The sequence below is a fragment of the Jaculus jaculus genome, chromosome 5 (genome assembly GCF_020740685.1).
Source record: "Jaculus jaculus isolate mJacJac1 chromosome 5, mJacJac1.mat.Y.cur, whole genome shotgun sequence".
In the NCBI taxonomy this organism is placed as follows: domain Eukaryota; kingdom Metazoa; phylum Chordata; class Mammalia; order Rodentia; family Dipodidae; genus Jaculus; species Jaculus jaculus.
The window spans coordinates 158,825,206-158,842,817 of record NC_059106.1 but is presented as its reverse complement, the minus strand read 5'-3'; the positions used below and the strand labels follow the sequence as shown (position 1 = coordinate 158,842,817).

General features: G+C 44.9%; 1 protein-coding gene across 2 annotated transcripts; it reads left to right on the top strand.

Moving 5' to 3' along the window:
- The first annotated feature begins 7,927 nt into the window (after nt 1–7,927).
- Nucleotides 7,928–17,612, top strand: Smim34 (small integral membrane protein 34). 2 transcript variants are annotated; one of them, XM_045150656.1, is made up of 3 exons: nt 7,928–8,063; nt 8,338–8,459; nt 15,738–17,612. In XM_045150656.1, exons 2-3 carry the CDS (start codon nt 8,453–8,455, stop codon nt 16,136–16,138), a joined length of 408 nt encoding a protein of 135 aa, XP_045006591.1. In that variant the 5' UTR covers nt 7,928–8,063; nt 8,338–8,452; the 3' UTR covers nt 16,139–17,612. The 2 variants fall into 2 exon arrangements, with proteins under 2 accessions (XP_045006591.1, XP_045006592.1); XM_045150657.1 differs by lacking the exon at nt 7,928–8,063 and adding an exon at nt 8,125–8,249.

Genomic DNA, 17,612 nt, shown 5'->3' with positions numbered 1-17,612 from the left:
TGTTTGGAATTCAATTACAGTGGCTGGAGACCCTGGCACACCAGTTCTCTCTCTCTCTCTCTCTCTCTCTCACTCTCTCTCATAAAAAAAGGGCAGTCTGTTGGACTTGCCTCAAAATAAATAAATAAAGCTGGGCATGGTGGTGCAGGTCTTTAATCCCAGCACTTGGGAGGCAGAGGTAGGAAGATCACTATGAGTTCAAGGCCACCCTGAGACTATACAGTGAATTCTAGGTTAGCCTGAGCTAGAGTGAGACCCTGCCCCGAAAAAATAAATTAATTAAATTAAATTTTAAAAATCACACAAACTGTCAATTTTTACTCTCCTTCTATCACTTCTCTTGACTCCTAATAGTCTTTTGTTTGTTCTCATGAAAAAATGAAAAAGGTTTAATTCTTATGTTGTTGAATTTATCATACCTTCTCTCTTTTTTTCCTCTTTCTCTTTCTTTCTGCAGACTTCTTTGGAAAGATCACTAGATTTGAACTTATAAAGTAAAAGTTCTGTGGGCGTCCTATGTCTTTTAGAGATTTCATTCTGTCTGCCAGCTTTGCTTAAGTGGAGATCCTATTTTATTCATTCCCGACACCTGTCCATTTGCCCCATGCCCTTCTGAGAAATGATCCATCTTTTCTCTATAGGTCTAAACTGTCTTCTGTATCCCATCTTCCTGAATGTTTTGAATTATTTCTGGATTTCATTATGTTTCTGTCTACCTACTTAATCTGCCAGGATTACTCATCTGCTTCTCATTTCTGTGGTTTTATAGTTTGTAAACATTTTATGGTGATATTTTCTTTTATCAGTTTTTTTCCTCCTGTAATTTTCTTTCCTCTTCTTGTGTGTTCAATTTCCCATTTAAGTTTGAGCATCGACTTGCCTATATAAATTTGAGTGAGGCAAGATTCTCAAACTCTTCATTTAGATAAAGAATCTAGCAATCAGCTTATCCATGCCTCCTACTAGGGAAGCTAAACCAGGATCAGAAAGAACTCAGAGAAAGTGAAGGAATTGATTCCCACATTCCTGCTAGGACCACAGTCCTCCAGCCTGTGCAGGAAGTCAGATTGCTTTTCCCAGGGCAGCAGCGACCTCTGAGAGGCAGGTGTCTGGACATCCCTCTACCACAATAACCTCAGGGACAGTGTTGTGACATGGTAGCTCTCTGTTCCTCTGTGTAGCTACAGGGAGAGAGGAATCTTTTTTCCCTTTCATTTTTTTTCCATGATTTTTCCAGCCTAGAAGATGGAATGTGATTCAGGGGCACTGAGAGAAAGGTAGGACTGAAAAGCTCAAAATACATCAACCAGAAAGCAATCAAGAGTCGATCAATTAATAAAAATTAAAAAAAAAAAAAGAGTCTATCATTAACACATAGCACGTGGGATCTGGGGCTTTGGAAATCAAAACAAACCGGCAAAGAAATAAAGCCTCTGTTGGTGTTGCATCAAATTTATAGATAAATTGGAGGAGAAGTATCACCTTTTTATAGGTGTGTCTAAGAACAGGAAGCAGCTGCATTTGTCAAGTCTATTCTTTGCTTTTCTTTCTTTCTTTCTTTTTTTTTTTTTTTTTTCGAGGTAGGGTCTCACTCTAGCCCAGGCTGACCTGGAATTCACTATGTAGTCTCAGGGTGGCCTCAAACTCACAGTGATCCTCCTACCTCTGTCTCCCAAGAGCCAGGATTAAAGGCGTGCGCCACCACGCCCGGCTCTGCATTTTCTTTCTATGAATCTTTTTGGTTCCTGTCATAGGTGGAGTCTTTTCTTCAATTATGTATATGGAGTTACTTGCATTAATACCAATCTTGGTTGTTGACTTTTTTTAATAATTAGTTTGTTGCCCACTCATCTCACCGATCCATCCTGCTGTGATAAATAACTTGGTAATGGATGCTCTAAATTTTTCCAGTCCTATCATCAATGATAACTTCGCCTTCTCCTTCCTAGGGTTCCTGCCTCTTCCCTCATTTCTTGCCTAGTTAAACCAAGCAATTTCTCAGTCTAATCCTAGATGGCAGGGGTGATAATAAGTAATCTATTTGGAAGTGTGTTTGATGTTTCCTCAGTGAATGTAAGTCTGCTTTCTGACTTGAGATATATTTATCATATTAGGGAAGTGCCTATCTTCCTATTGTTTAAGATTTTAAAAACCAGGAGGGGACTATAATTTAACCAATATCCATCTATCAACTGTGAAGATGAACACATTTTATTGAGACCTACTGCTTTTTATTTGTGAGAGAGAGCAAGGAAGAGAGAGAGAGAGAGAGGAAACATTGGTGCACCCAGGCCTTAGCCACTGCAAATGAACTCCAGACATGTGTGTCACCGTCTGCACATGTGTGTCACTGCCTGAACATGCATGTCACCGTCTGCACATGTGCAAACTGTGCTTATGCATCACTCTGTGCATCTGGCTTACGTAGGCTCTGGGGAGTTGAACCTGGGTCCCTAGGCATAGCAGGCAAGCACCTTAACTGCTGAGCCATCTCTCCAGCCTGAGGCATCGTTTTGTGGCCAACCACAGTCATGGAGTTTTGAGTGGTGAGCAGGTCTTCCATGGTTCTTTTTGATATTGTTTGAAGCAAGGTGTCACTGTGTATCTCAGGTTAGCCTGGCACTTACTATCCTCCTGCCTGTACTTCCTCAAGGCTGGGATTACACACATGAGCCACTCCACCTGGCTTCTTCTGTAATTCGTTGTTATTTTGTTTGTTTGTTTTGCAGTGGCAGGGATGGAACCCGGGTTCTTGCACGTGCTAGGCAAACACTCTATCGGTGGGTGACCCCTCCGGCCCCAGCCACCTTCCCTTTAACATACTCTTGGAATTATGGGTTCATACTACATTTAGAATATTTACTTCTGAATCTGCAAGTGAAGCCAATCTGCTATATTTCCTTCTTTGGTGGTGATTGTGTGGGTTTACCATTGATAGGCTAACTTCATCTGAATAGACCGGAAGATTATCTCCTTTCTCCATGCTAGAAAGGGTTAGAAACAATAGAGTTCACCAACAAAGATAAGTAGAATTCACCTCTGAAATTATGGGGATCAGGTGATTCTCTAAGTGGAGTGATTTTAAAAAATCTGGTATCTTCTGTGATAACCAGCTGTGGTAGTTTGAATGTATGTTCCCACAGACTCAGTCATTTTTAATTAAGCTTCCTATTTAGCCCCAGCAGGCAGTTCCCTGCTACAGGGGCGTGTGTCACTGGAGGTGGATCTCGGAGCCCAGCCCCACCAGTTATGTTCAGAACAGCTTAAGCCCTGGTGGCTCAGGCTTATTGGCTTCGGTGTTTGCTTGGTGCAGTTGGTTTCTCTGCTTGGATCTGTGAAAGGGAGCCAACTTTTCTTCTGCCATTGATGGTGTTCTCCTGAACCCTGAAAGCCTGAAATAAACCCCTTTCCTCGCAGAGGCCGTGTCTGGTTGAATGTTTGTCCCAGCAATGTAGAGCTGACCGCAACACCAGTATTTTGTAATGTTTAAAATATTTTTTAAACACTTATTTATTTCTTTGAGAGAGAGAGAGAGAGTGAGCAAGAGGTAGAGAGAGAAAGAATGAGAAAGAGAATGGGCACACCAGGGCCACGAGGTGCTGAAAATGAACTCCAGACATATGTGTCACCTTGTGCACCTGGTACAAGTGATGAGGTGTTGGGGGCCTTTGGGTCTCTGATTTGTAGGCGTTGATTTTTCTCTGTGTTGGTCTCCTTCACCCTTGTGCTGGTATCTAGTTCACCAGGAAAAAAGCACCCTTGCTTGTTTCACCAATTTTTCTTAGTTTCAGCTGGGGCCCTTTTGAGCTATGGTGGGGTGGCTGTCTCCTTAGGATCTGTATCTATCTGAAAAAGAGAAGCAGATTCTGCAATGGAGAGTCAGTTAGCACCAGGACAAATGAGATAACCCTTACTTTTTTTTAAATAGAGAATTTAATAGGTGTAGGTTCTCCTGTAGCCCACGGTTGATGATAGCTTGATAATGAAGAGCGGGCTTATGTTTGGACATGGTTCTGACTTGTTTCCCAGCTCCAGCTATTTAAGTCCTTTTCCTGCTTTTTTAAAAAATATTTTATTTATATTTATTTGACAGAGAAAGAGAGAGAGTGTGTGTGAGAGAGAATGAGTGTGTGTGTCAGGGCCTCCAGCCACTGGAGACAAACTCCAGATATGTGTGCCCCCTTGTGCATCTGGCTAACATGGGTCCTGGGGAATCGAACCTGGGTGCTTTGGTTTTGCAGGCAAACACCTTAACCACTAAGCCATCTCTCCATCCCCTTTTCCTGCTTTTTATTGGGCCATCTCTCCTCTTACTGTTAAGCTGTAAGACTGTTCCACACATCCTGCATGCAAGTCCTGAATCATACATATAACTTGCAAAGGTTGTCTGCCAGTCTGTGAGGTCTGTCTTCTAATTTTCTTACCTGTGTCTCTCAAGGGTGAGACGTTTGGGACTGGGGATATGGTTAAGTAAGGAAGAGAACTTGCTGGGCAAATATGAGGACCTGAAATCGATCCCCAGAACCCACATAAAAATCCAGGCATGGCCAGGCATGTCTGTCACCCCAGGAGGATTGCTGGGGCTCCCTACTCAGCCAGTCTTATTGGAAAACGGCAGCTCCAGGCTTAGTGAGAGACTGTCTCAGGGAACTACGGAGGAAGCTGACAGAGGAGGACACCCAATGTCTTCTTCTGGCCTACTCAATGTGTGCAAGGAGTGTAGGCATCTGCACGTGTGCACTCATGCACACTCAGACACACACATAAAAAAGATGAGAAGTTTGGACAATGGCACACCTGGAAGCCATAGATTGTGACTAGAACATTTTCAGTACCTTCCTGTGAGTTGTTGGCCAGGGAGGTCCCTGATACCCCTAAAACATTACAGGCCATTGCCGAGGCCCTTGGTTTGCCACCAGGAATAGATGGTAAGACCCTATTGCTGAGGACTCCACATACTTTGGCTGCAAGGTCACTGAGAAATCCTGCTGGAGCTGAGCTGAAAACCTCCTCCATGTAGACCAGCTGACAGAAATCTGGGAAAAGCTACGCTGCATGCAGTTCAATAGGAGAGAGAGAAATCACCAGTGAAGATACTCAACAATAGACACCACAAGCCTTAAATCTGGCCAGCCAGGCCAAATGAGCCAACGAGTGCAATAATGGCACGTCTGTTATGGAGGAAACCAACTGCTATATAATTGGACTGGAGGCCTGCTCCATGGGAGGGAATACATCCCTGATACTGAAAACCTACAACAGGGGTAGTCATGAGCCCTAGGAGTGTAACGTCTGATGGTGTCTGGCTAAATGTACATACAATGCTCACTAAACTGCCCAATAAGCACTTCTTTTAATGTTCATACCCATATATTAATGCTACTCTCACTTTTGGTTAAAGAAACTTCTTTTTTCATATGGCAGTGACCTTGGGATGACTCAGAAGGCACTGTGGTGCTGAGAAGAAGTGACAGAGGAGTGCTCAGCACTGAAATATCTCTATCACACCTTCCAAGGCTCAGGGTCCATTGTGGAAGAGGTAGCAGAAAGAATGTAAGAGCCAAAGGAAGGGTAGGACTCTTTACAATGTGCTCCATCAGATACAAAATGGCCTGGATATCCATGACCTCACAGTGCGTGATACTACCTACACAAGACCATCATAATAGGAGGAAAAGAATATATCAAGATAAGAGAAAGACTGATTGAGAGGGGGAGGGGATATGATGGAGAGTGAAGTTGCAAAGGGGAGAGTGGGGGGAGGGAGGAAATTACCATGGGTTATTGTGTATATGTATAGAAGTTGTCAACAAAAAATTTTTTAAGTGGGCTGGAGAGATGGCTTAGCGGTTAAGCGCTTGCCTGTGAAGCCTAAGGACCCCAGTTCAAGGCTCGGTTCCCCAGGTCCCACGTTAGCCAGATGCACAAGGGGGCGCACATGTCTGGAGTTCGTTTGCAGAGGCTGGAAGCCCTGGCGCGCCCATTCTCTCTCTCTCCCTCTCTCTGTCTTTCTCTCTGTGTCTATTGCTCTCAAATAAATAAATAAAAATTTTAAAAAAAATTTTAAGTGATGAGAAGTTTCATGTTTTTTTTTTAATATATTTTATTTATTTATTTGAGAGAAAGAGAGAATGGGTGTGCCAGGACCTCCAGTCACTGCAAACGAACTCCAGATGCATGCTCCACCTTGTGCATCTGGCTTATGTGGGTCCCAGATAATCGAACTGGGATCCGTTGGCTTTGCAAGCAAGCACCTTAACCGCTAAGCCATCTCCCCAGCCCCCAAGTTTCATCTTTTGATTACGTCCAGCAATCCAGCTTTTTCCTTTACGGGGCATACTTTTGAGTTAGATGATTCTTTCTAAAGAAAGTTCTCCTATCTCCACATTGCTGCCATTTTTGTTCCCAGTTCATATGTCTTCTAAACTGGTTTAGCTCTTCCAGAAGCAAAATAAATAAATGAATGAGTAAATGAATAAGTAATAAGTTAACAAAGTTGAATAATAATTAAATACATAAGCAAGTCCTGGCCTTCTGGGAGAATTCGATCTCAAGTATCAAAGGTCCCAGAGCCTGCTGGAGCACTTCTAGAACCAGAGTGTGTCAGGAGTTCCCTGGGTGAGTGGTTCTGCTGGATTCTTGAGATCTGTGTTTGACTACACTGACCCACAGCCCTGCAAACTCATGCACAAGTCAGAAGAAAATCCCTGCTCTCCTGAGGCCAGGGTCCCTGCTTTGTCAGCACTCACTGTGACAAGCCACTGGCCATCATCCACACTGAAGAAGGAAGACAGGTGGCTGCATGGCCACAAAGGAACCATGACCTTGGCCACCCCAGGAATAGGGTATCTTCACTAGATGTTATCACATGGCCAGTCATGAATATATATAGAATCCTATTTAAAAATAGCACCTTCGGGCTGGAGAGATGGCTTAGTGGGTAAGCGCTTGCCTGTGAAGCCTAAGGACCCCGGTTCGAGGCTCGGTTCCCCAGGTCCCACGTTAGCCAGATGCACAAGGGGGCGCACGCGTCTGGAGTTAGTTTGCAGAGGCTGGAAGCCCTGGCGCGACCATTCTCTCTCTATCTGCCTCTTTCTCTCTCTGTCACTCTCAAATAAATAAATAAAAATTAAAAAAAAATTAAAAAAAATAGCACCTTCCTTTTCCCATATAAGCCTTATGTTTTGCTCTCCAACTCCGAGTTGAAGAAGCAGGAAGAGACTTGACTAAGGCATGGATGCACACAAAATGTGCACGGGGTGGGGGGGAGATGGGGGCTGGAGAGATGGCTTAGTGGTTAAGTGCTTGTCTGTGAAGCCTAAGGACACCAGTTCAAGGCTCGATTCCCCAGGACCCACGTTAGACAGATGCACAAGGGGGCGCACGCGTCTGGAGTTCATTTGCAGTGGCTGGAGGCCCTGGCGCTCCCATTCCCTCTCTCTGTGCCTCTTTCTCCCTCTGTCTGTTGCTCTCAAATAAATAAATAAAAATAAACAAAATTAAAAAAAATAATGTGCACAGGGCACGTGTAGAATCTTGTTTCTCAAATTCAACAAACCCATGCACAGCACCCAGAGACCCCCTGGTGGCCGTTTGAATGTACGTGTCCCCCGCCCCCTATAGACGCAGGTGTTTTATTAAAGCTTGGGTGTATGTAGTAGAGAGGTTCTGCTCGCTGCAATTCTTGCTTGCTGCTTTTGGTGTTTGCTGGCTCCTTGGTTGTTTTTCTCGGCTTCTTCCACAACTGATGGAACTTCCACCTGGATCTGTAAACTTGAAATAACCCACTTCCTCCCAAAAGCGGCGTCTGGCTTGTATGGTCACCCCAGCAACGTGAAGCTGTCTGTGACACCCGCTAGCCTCGTGCCAGGGGCAGGGCTCTAGGCCTGTTTCTTCCTGCTGCCTGTCTTCATCCGGGAGACTGCCCAAGACAGGGAGCTATGACTCCTGACCTTGGAGCTTCCTGTCCCTGCAGCAATGGGTCTCTGTCACACCTGGCCCACTAGCCACACCTGCCGCAGGTGCAGACAGGGCAGTGCAGGAGCCATCCAAGCTCTGAGCTGGTAAGCCAGTCTCGGGGAGTACTCTCTGCCCCACGGGGCCTCCCACAGGTTCTGGGAGTGTTCGTGTACTCTCCAGGACACATATATATATAGACTCTTTAGACTTCTGTAATAAGCAAAAGGCAGGAAGTGCCATTTCTTCTGAGTGACAGAAGACAGATTGACTCAGATCCTCTGATTAACTCAGTAAGAGAAAGTCATCCTTTGCTGTCACTTAAGTTTTTCTTTGGGACTGTACTAAGGTGTTTGGGGTGTCATGTTCCTCTCTGCTCAGGAAGCTCTGTGCGGACCTGACTGGGCAGGACTGTGATCATCTAGAAGGAGATCCCCTTGTGTCTCTTACCTTCCCCTCTGTGGCAGCCTCCTGACGCCAAGGTCAAGAAGAGCTCATGGAAGGTGAGTACTTGGGTGCAGTGCAAGGGGGGTCCCCTGTGGTACAACTGATTTCACGTTATTAAATAGCATTTGAAAAATGGCTATCTCTTCTACGGGATGTGTTTATCCATTAAAATGCAACATGTCTCGCACTTTAAAATATATGCAAGTACACTGCACTGTAATAATTTATGCAATGAGTTTCTTTCACGTGGAAAATGCACAGATTTTAAAGTCATTGAATGTCTGTTGTTCTAGCTGGGTATATTTTATTCTGGTACTTAAATACAGAACACCATGCTGTTACAAGTTCCAGAAAATCCGATGAAATTATGCATGCATTGGAAGCCTAAATAAGGTCTGTTGCCCTAATTAAAACTTACTGTGTTTTCGTTGGGTTGCTTTACTATTTTTAAAACATATAATTATGGGATTTCTCCTCCCCTCTTCCTTACTTAAGATCTCGAACTGTTCTACCAACCATGGTAGAAAATGCACAGGAGAGGCCAATTTTGTGAAGGTAGAACTGTTCATTTATCCTGGGCTCTGTCCTACATGGTTTGGAAAGTTCTAAGTAGTTTTGTCATCTAACTTAGTAAGATTATTCACTCTTGCCGGGCATGGTGGCGCACGCCTTTAATCCCAGCACTCAGGAGGCAGAGGTAGGAGGATCACTGTGCGTTCGAGGCCACCCTGAGACTCCATAGTGAATTCCAGGTCAGCCTGGGATAGAGTGAGACCCTACCTTGAAAAACCAAAAAAAAAAAAAAAAAAAAAAAGATTATTATTCACTCTTAATAGCTCATTCTGGCAAGAAAAAAAAAAATCTGACCTCTGAGTTGTACAGTAAACAAAATGAGCAGGCTGCAAACACATACCTAGTAGATTAGAGAGCATGTCTAGACCCCCCCCCACCCGCTACAAATCAGCCGGTGACAGGTCTGCTGTGGTCACAAGCATAAGACACGGGGGTCTGAAGCCCACGGGGCTCACCTGTCTGCGAGGACGGGGCAGTTCCCCTGGCTTCCCTTTCTTCTCTGGCTCCCCAAGCAGAGAACAGTTTTGAGCTAAACAGCAACAGAGATCTTAATCTTGTGATCTGACAAGGGCACACAGCGTCTTTTCCCAGGGGCACTTCACCAAGGACACCAGGCAAGGGCCACCTTGTACTCTTGTATTTAAAAATTAATTTCTTTTTCTTTAAAATAAGTGCACGGTACAAAATGTACAGAAAGGCTCATCTCCTCCTCCAGTCCTCTTCCTCAGAGGGAACCCAGAGAGGTGCCTAGATTTCCCACAGGTGCTCTGTACTGCGTCATGTGGAGAAGGGCCCCTCACCGGCTCCTGTGCGGAAGGGTTAGTCACCAGTTCTGTTCAGGGCTGGAGAAACTTCTAGGATATGGAGCCTAGAGGAGGGACTTTAGGTGAATGGAGGTGTGACATTTAAAGGGACACTTAAGAGGGAACCCAGCTCCTCTCTCCCTGCAGTTCGGGTCACCATGAGGTCAGCAGATTCCTCTTCCACACATACCACATGTTCCCCCATCCTATGCTGCCCTGCCTCAGGCCAAAAGCATCGGGACCAAGCGACCATGGATCGAAACCTCTAAAACTGTGAGCCGGGGCTGGAGAGATGGCTTAGCGGTTAAGCGCTTGCCTGTGAAGCCTAAGGACTCCGGTTCGAGGCTCGGTTCCCCAGGTCCCACGTTAGCCAGATGCACAAGGGGGCGCACGCTTCTGGAGTTTGTTTGCAGAGGCTGGAAGCCCTGGCGCGCCCATTCTCTCTCTCTCTTCTTCTATCTGTCATTCTCTCTGTGTCCGTCGCTCTCAAATAAATAAATAAATAATAAATAAATAAATAAATAAATAAAACTGTGAGCCGAAATTACCTTGGCTCTTTACAAATTGATTTATCTCATTAGCACATATACGTTCATAAACTACAGGCAAAATAACTTTCCCTCTTTTATTACTTGATCAACCTGAGGTATTTATTACAGAGAAGGAAAGATGAATTCACACATATACATTTATAAATTACAAATAAAGATGTAGCCACTTTTTATACTTTATATATATATATGGTATGTTGCATACTATATAATTGCTACCTTATTTTTAACTTGCTAACATTTGATATCTAAAATTCTTTTATGGCTGCTTAGCAAGTGTTCCATTGCGTGGAGGTTCCAAAATGTATTTCTTAATTTTTTTTTTGTTTTTTTGTTTTGTTTTGTTTTTCAAGGTAGGGTCTCACTTTAGCTCAGGCTGACCTGGAATTCTCTATGTAGTCTCAGGGTGGCCTCGAACTCACGGAGATCCTCCTACGTCTGCCTCTCGAGTGCTAGGATTAAAGGTGTGTGCCACATCGTCCAGCTTAAATTTTTATTTATTTATTTTCAAAGAAGAGAGAGAGAATGGGCATGCCAGGGCCTCCAGCAGCTACAAACAAATTCCAGATACATGAACTACTTTGTGCATCTGGCTTTATGTGGGCACTGGGGAATTGAACCCCAGTCATTAGGCTTTGCAGCAAAGTGTCTGAGCCATCTCTCCAGCCCACCAAAATATATATTTTAAGCAACTCCCAATTGATACTATGCACATTGTTCCCAAGCACAAGTGAGGTTGTAATGACTCACTTTTACCATACAGTTGTCCCTTCATTCCTTGGAGGATTGGTTTCAGTGCCCACAGTTACCAAAATCTATGGATGCTTAGTCCCTTCATTTCATTCTCCTGCATTTATTTATTTATTTACTTATTTGAGAGAGAAAGAGAGTTAGAAGCCAATGTATAGAGAGGGACAGAGAAAGAATAGGCGTGCCAAGGCCTCCGGCCACTGTAAATGAACTCCAGATGCATGTGCCACCTTGTGCATATGGCTTACATGGGTCCTGGGAAATAGAACTTAGGTCCTCAGGCTTCATAGACAAGCAACTTAACTGCTAAGCCATCTCTCCAGCCCTCCTGTATATTTTATTTATTTCTTTATTTATTTTGAGGTAGGGTCTCACTCTAGCCCAGGCTGACCTGAAATTCACTATGTAGTTTCAGGGTGGCCTTGAACTCACAGCAATCCTCCTACCTCAGCCTCCCGAGTACTGGGATTAAAGGTGAGCATCATCACGCCTGGCTCTTCCTGTATATTTTAAAACATGTTTATAGGCTGGAGGGATGGCTGAGAGGTTAAGACGTTTGCCTGCAAAGCCAAAAGACCCAGGTTCAATTCCCCAGCACCCACGTTAGCCAGATGCACAAGAGGCACATACATCTGGAGTTCGTTTTCAGTGGCTGGAGGCCCTGGCGTGCCCATTCTTTCTCTCTCTCTCTCCCTCTTTTTCTGCCAAGTAAATAAATAAAAATAAATTTTAAAATATTTAAAGCATGTCTATATCACTTTTGATACCTAACATGATACAAACATTTTATATCTAGTCGTTATTGTTCAGGGAGCAAGTGAGGCTAAGAAAATGTCTGGGCATGTTCAGTGACAGGCACAATGTCTTCTTTTCAAATATTTTTGATCTGCACCTAGTTGAGTCCCATGGATATGGGACCCACAATTATAGAAACCTGACTTTATCTTTTTTTCTTTCGGACTTGTTCTAGAAACATCTTTTGGAGAAATCAATAGAGGCAGAGAGACAAGGTCAAAGGAATATACTTGTGATGTCAGCTCTTGTTGTCAGTGAGTTCTTTATATGACTGAATGGATTTACACTTGACCACTGATACAAGGGCTGCATAGTGCACTCAGGTATCCACACAGCAAATTCTGAGTTGCAATTAGATTTGCGATCCTAATAAATAGTAAGATGTTATGCTGGAGAAATGGCTCAGCAGTTAAGGTGCTTGCCTGCAAAGCCTAACAACCTGGGTTTGATTCCCCAGTACCCATGTGAAGCCAGATACATGAAGTGGCAAAAGCATCGGAAATTCGTTTATAACAGCTAGGGGCCCTGGTGCACCCACACACTCTGTCTCTCTCCCTGTGTCTCATTTCCATCTCTCTCTGCTTGCATATGAATGAATAATTTTTTTTTAAAAAAGAATATGTTATCTCATAGCTTTCATAGGTTTTTCCTTACCTGTGTGCATGCATGTGTCTATATGTATGTACACATGTGGAGGCCAGAGGATAACCTCAGGGTCATCCTTAGGAAGCCCATGCACCTTTTGCTTTAAATTATTTTTTATGATAGAGAAAGAGAGAGAGGGAGGGAGGGAGGGAGGGAGGGAGGGGAAGAATTGGCGGGACAGGGCCTCTAGCCATTGCAATTGAACACCACAGTTTTGTGCTATCTTGTGCATGTGCATGACCCCGCACCCTTATGTCACCTGTGTGTCTGGTTTACATGGGATCTGGAGAGTCAAACATGGGTCCCTAGCTTTGCAGATCCAAGCACCTTAACCACTAAGTCATTTCTCCAGCCCCCATCCGCTTCTCCATTGCTCTGGAGCTCACCAATTAGGGTATAGTGTTTGGCCAGCATGTTTCAGAGATCTTTCTGTCTCTCCTTCCCAGCACTGGGAGAACACGTGCATGCCACTAAACCTTGCATTTTGATGCTGACTCTGACATTGATCTCAGGTCCTCATGCTTATAAAGCCAGACTTTAGTGGCTGAGCTATGTCAGCCCATATTGAGTTTTTTTTTTTCTTTTTTTGCTTTTGAAGATAGGGTCTCACTCTAGCTCAGGCTGAACTGGAATTCACTATGTAGTCTCAGGGTGGCCTTGAACTCATGACGATCCTTTTACCTCTGCCTCCCGAGTGCTGGGATTAAAGGCATGTGCCACCCCACCCGGTATTTGAGGGTTTTTTTTACACTGAAAGTCTGTTTTGTCTTTTGTTTTCTTCCTATCTATTTGTCAGCAACAGGTTTTTCTGCTGAGACTTTGGATATTGTTACAGGAGTGCAGGCTGTTAAGAGAGGATTTGTGCTACAATTTTCTTTTTTGGTTTTTCGAGGTAGGGTCTCGCTCTAGCTCAGGCTGACTTGGAATTCACTATGGAGTCTCAGGGTGGCCTCGAACTCACGGCGATCCTCCTACCTCTGCCTCCCGAGTGTTGGGATTAAAGGCGCGCACCACCACGCCCGGCTACCTGCTACAATTTTCCACATTTCTTCAGATGTCATTTGTATTTTGGTTTTATGGCATGCAAATACTTTTTAAAAAGTAATTTGGTTGAATTAACTTTTACTTTCTTCTGGGGCTTTTTTAAAACTGTTTTTGAGAGAGAGAGAGGATGCACTAGGGCCTTTCAGCCATAGTGAACGAACTCCAGATGTGCGCGCCCATTTGTGCGTATGTGCGACATTGCACGCTTGCGTCACTTTGCGTCCCCCCTCATGGGGCCTGGAGATTCAAACATGTGTCCTTAGGCTTTGCAGGAAGCACTGTAACCGCTAAACCATGTTTCTAGCCCACTTCTTTAGTTTTGTGTCATGCTTGGAAAGTTCAGTCCACTCTCAGATGATTAAAAAATAATACCTGCACACTTTTCTCTGGTGCTTTAAATTGGCTCCTTGTTTTATGTTAAAACTTTTGCTTCATTAGAATGGCATGGAGATCTACAGTGAGAGAAGTAGATCCAAAGCGATATTGTCTTAATGCCGCTGCTTCCCTACTGATCAGGAGTGTCCCATTGTGATCTACCAATCACAGACTCCACACCTCCGTGGGGGCTGGGTTCACTCTGCTCTGCCCGTCTTCTTGCCAACCTGTCAGCATGCCATTGTGTGTGCCATGGAAGAGCTGCAGGAAGACTTCGTAGGAAGAGTTGTGCCCAGTTCTCAAGGATTCACCATGCTCTTTACAAATCCCAGCTGGGCTTAAAAACCTTGATTTATTTAATAAAACATAAGCAAATTGTTCTGGCTGTGTGTAGTTTTGATTTTGTGAGCTAATTCACTCACTACTCTTCAGATTTTCCTAGTCTTTTTATTTTTATTTTTTAATTTTTTTTGAGTTTTTTGAGTCTCACTCTAGCCCAGGCTGACCTGGAATTCACTATGGAGTCTCAGGGTGGCCTTGAGCTCATGGCGATCCTCCTACCTCTGCCTCCCAGGTGCTGGGATTAAAGGCGTGCGCCACCATGCCCGGCTAGATTTTCCTAGTCTTGAAAATTGCTTTTTCTATATGAATAGTTTGTTTCATAACCATAGCTTACTGAATTTTTTTTAAAAACTATTCTATTTGAGAGAGAGAGAGAGGCACAAAGAGGGATAGGGGGAGAGAGAGAGAGAGAGAGAGAGAGAGAGAGAGAGAGAGAGAGAGAGAGAGAGAGAGAGAGGGAGGGAGGGAGGGAGAGAGAGAGAGAGAGAGAGAGAGAGAGAGAGAGGGAGGGAGGGAGGGAGGGAGAGAGAGAGAGAGAGAGAGAGAGAGAGAGAGAGAGGGAGGGAGAGAATGGGCACGCCAGGGCCTCTAGCCACTGCAAATGAACTCCAAATGAACGTACCACCTTGTGCATCTATTTGGCTTTATTTGGGTATGGGGGAATTGAACTCCAATCCTTAAGCTTTTCAAGCAAGTGCCTTAGCTGCTGAGCCACCTCTTCAGCCAATGATATATATGTGTGTGTGTGTGTGTGTGTGTGTGTGTTTGTGTGTGTGTATGTATGTATGTATGTATTATTGCAAATGTTAATTGTATGGGTGATTCTGAGGGCACAAGATTGTCTCAAGATTTTGAATCTCCTTTGCAAAAAAAAACCCACCTTGATGTTTGGAATTCTTGGTTTTGAAAATAGATTGGCATGTATGATGGTATGTTTTTGTCCATCCCATAAAGAAAGGTTGGGGAGATGGCACAGTTGGCAAAGAGCCACACAAGCAAGAGGACATGAGCTCAGAAACAGCCCATGTCAATCAATACCAGGCATGGCAGCCCACACATGTAAGCCCAGGCTCGGGAGGTAGACACTGGTGGAGCCCCATGTGAGCTGGATACTTAGACTAGCCAACTTGGTGGGCTCTGGGCTCAGTGAGAGACCTTGTCTCACAAAATAAGGCGAGGCCAATTGAGGAAGACACCTGACACAGATCTCTGGACTCCACACTCACGCGCATACGTTTACATGTGATCACACATACTTGCACGCCCACACACATATGAACAGGCATGCATGCACCTAGACATGCCAAGGAAAAAGAAAGAAAGGAAATCTTCTGTCAGCAGTGCCTGGTCTTCATTTCTTCCAAGTTTTGGAGATGGGACCACACAGTCTCATCAGCTGGGCCAGGAGTTCTTAACCCAGGGCACCATGTCTCATGTGGACTTCTCTGTTTCACAGTGACCATGTGGACACCCCAGGGAGCCTTCAACCAGACCCAGTCCAAGTCCCTCCTGAGTGGCTCCTTGCAAGGGAGAAGCAGCCCCAACTCCAGCAGGAGCCTGACACTGTCCGATGGGACAAGCGCCGCCTGGTACATCCTCACCATCATCGGATTCTACGGGGTGATTTTCCTGTTGCGGCTGGCCAGCAACATCCTCCAGAAAAATGATAAGTCCTCGGAAGACATTTATTATTCCAATTTGACCTCTGAACTCCAAAGGAAAGGGGTCCAGAGCAAAGCAGCCAAATGTGCATCGCCGGTCATCACGAACACAGCTGACCTACAGCCTTACCAGGCCAGCATGGGATCGAAGTGTGAAAACAACACGCCTCACATGGGAACCCAGTTGAGCCCCTGAAAGTTAAGGCCAGAAGACCATCGTAGGAGGCCCTAAGCTTTTTTTTTTGTTTTTTTCAATGGGGAGCAGCTTTGGGCTGACCTGAGATCTTCTTGAGAAATGAATCGAACCCTGGAGCAGAGCAGGGACAGCAAAGCTGACCGTGGGCAGTGCTGGCTGGTCCAATGTGGACAACAGTAGGTAGTTTATGTCGTCAGATTTCCCGGGGCTTTGAGGAGAGGCAAGGACAGCAGACACATGTCTTCCCTTTCTTGCCAAAGCCTACGATCAGGAAGAGGACATCTGGTGCTCTCAGAGGGGTCCAGCAGACGCCTGAGGGCAGACATGGAGGTGGTTTCCTGACATACGAAGAAGGCTGTGTTTGTCAGATGCCCAGGGTTGAAATTCACCTTCTAGAGGTCACATACATTCTGAGTTGCTTACCTGGAACATGTGGATATCGGGATAAATGGCCTTCAAAGGGCAATTTCATTTTAAAATCCCAGCTTTCTCTGAATTCAGTATCAAAGTTGTTCATAGCACAAACTGAGAATTCTTGATTTTGCGTGAAAGAGTGGGGCGCACTGAAAAGAGCATTCATTTTGGATTCCGAAGCGCTAGGCACTGGTCTGGGCCTAGTCATCACCATGTTGGTATCCATACACTTACCACTTCACCTCTCTGGAACTCAGTTTACAGGTAAAATGAGAAAAATGATGCCAGACCTACCACCGGCTCTGCCAAGTAGATAAGATCTAATGAGATCATGCATGGGCATGTGTTTTGAAAAGCAAAAGGAGTCCATGGACACAAGCACGTTGTAATGGTGGTGTGACTGTGATGGTAATAGCTGACGCTGGTGGCTGGCCGTGCTATTTTGTTGACACAAAAACATAGCTCTCACCTCAAAGGGAATGCGACAGCTTGTTCTGGAGTCGAATATGAGTGACCATGGCCCAGGAACACAGGTTAGGATAACTCAATTCCATGTTCTCGCACGTTAACAATTTCATGGAGATGTTATAGGTACAGAGCAAAAGAAAGTCATAAAGCAAGGCACTTTTCAAATACGCTGCCTGACCAATCAGGTAGGCGGGTTATATCACAGACAGAAAATCTCCACCATAGGCCTCAGATGCTGTCTGACGATATTCTTAGCCCTTGCGTTGGTGGAAGACAGTGGTCTGTCAGAACATTCCAAAAAGGTCACACGTGATCGACTGAGAGTTACCAGGATGTTAGATCAGACACAGAGGTGGGCAACAAATGACTGTCCAGGGGCTAAAGGTAGCCTGAGGTAATTTGGCTCTGATCTTGCAACATCCCATTTCTCTGTGATCACAGGAGTTTTATCAGTCCATTCAACCTTGTTGGAAGTAGACGCGGCAGATGGCTCACTTTCCTGGGAGCTGGGCAGTTGGAGAGGTGGTCAGCGGTTAAAAGCGCTTGTTTGAAAGGCCTGATGGCCCAGGATTTGATTCCTCAGTGCCCATGT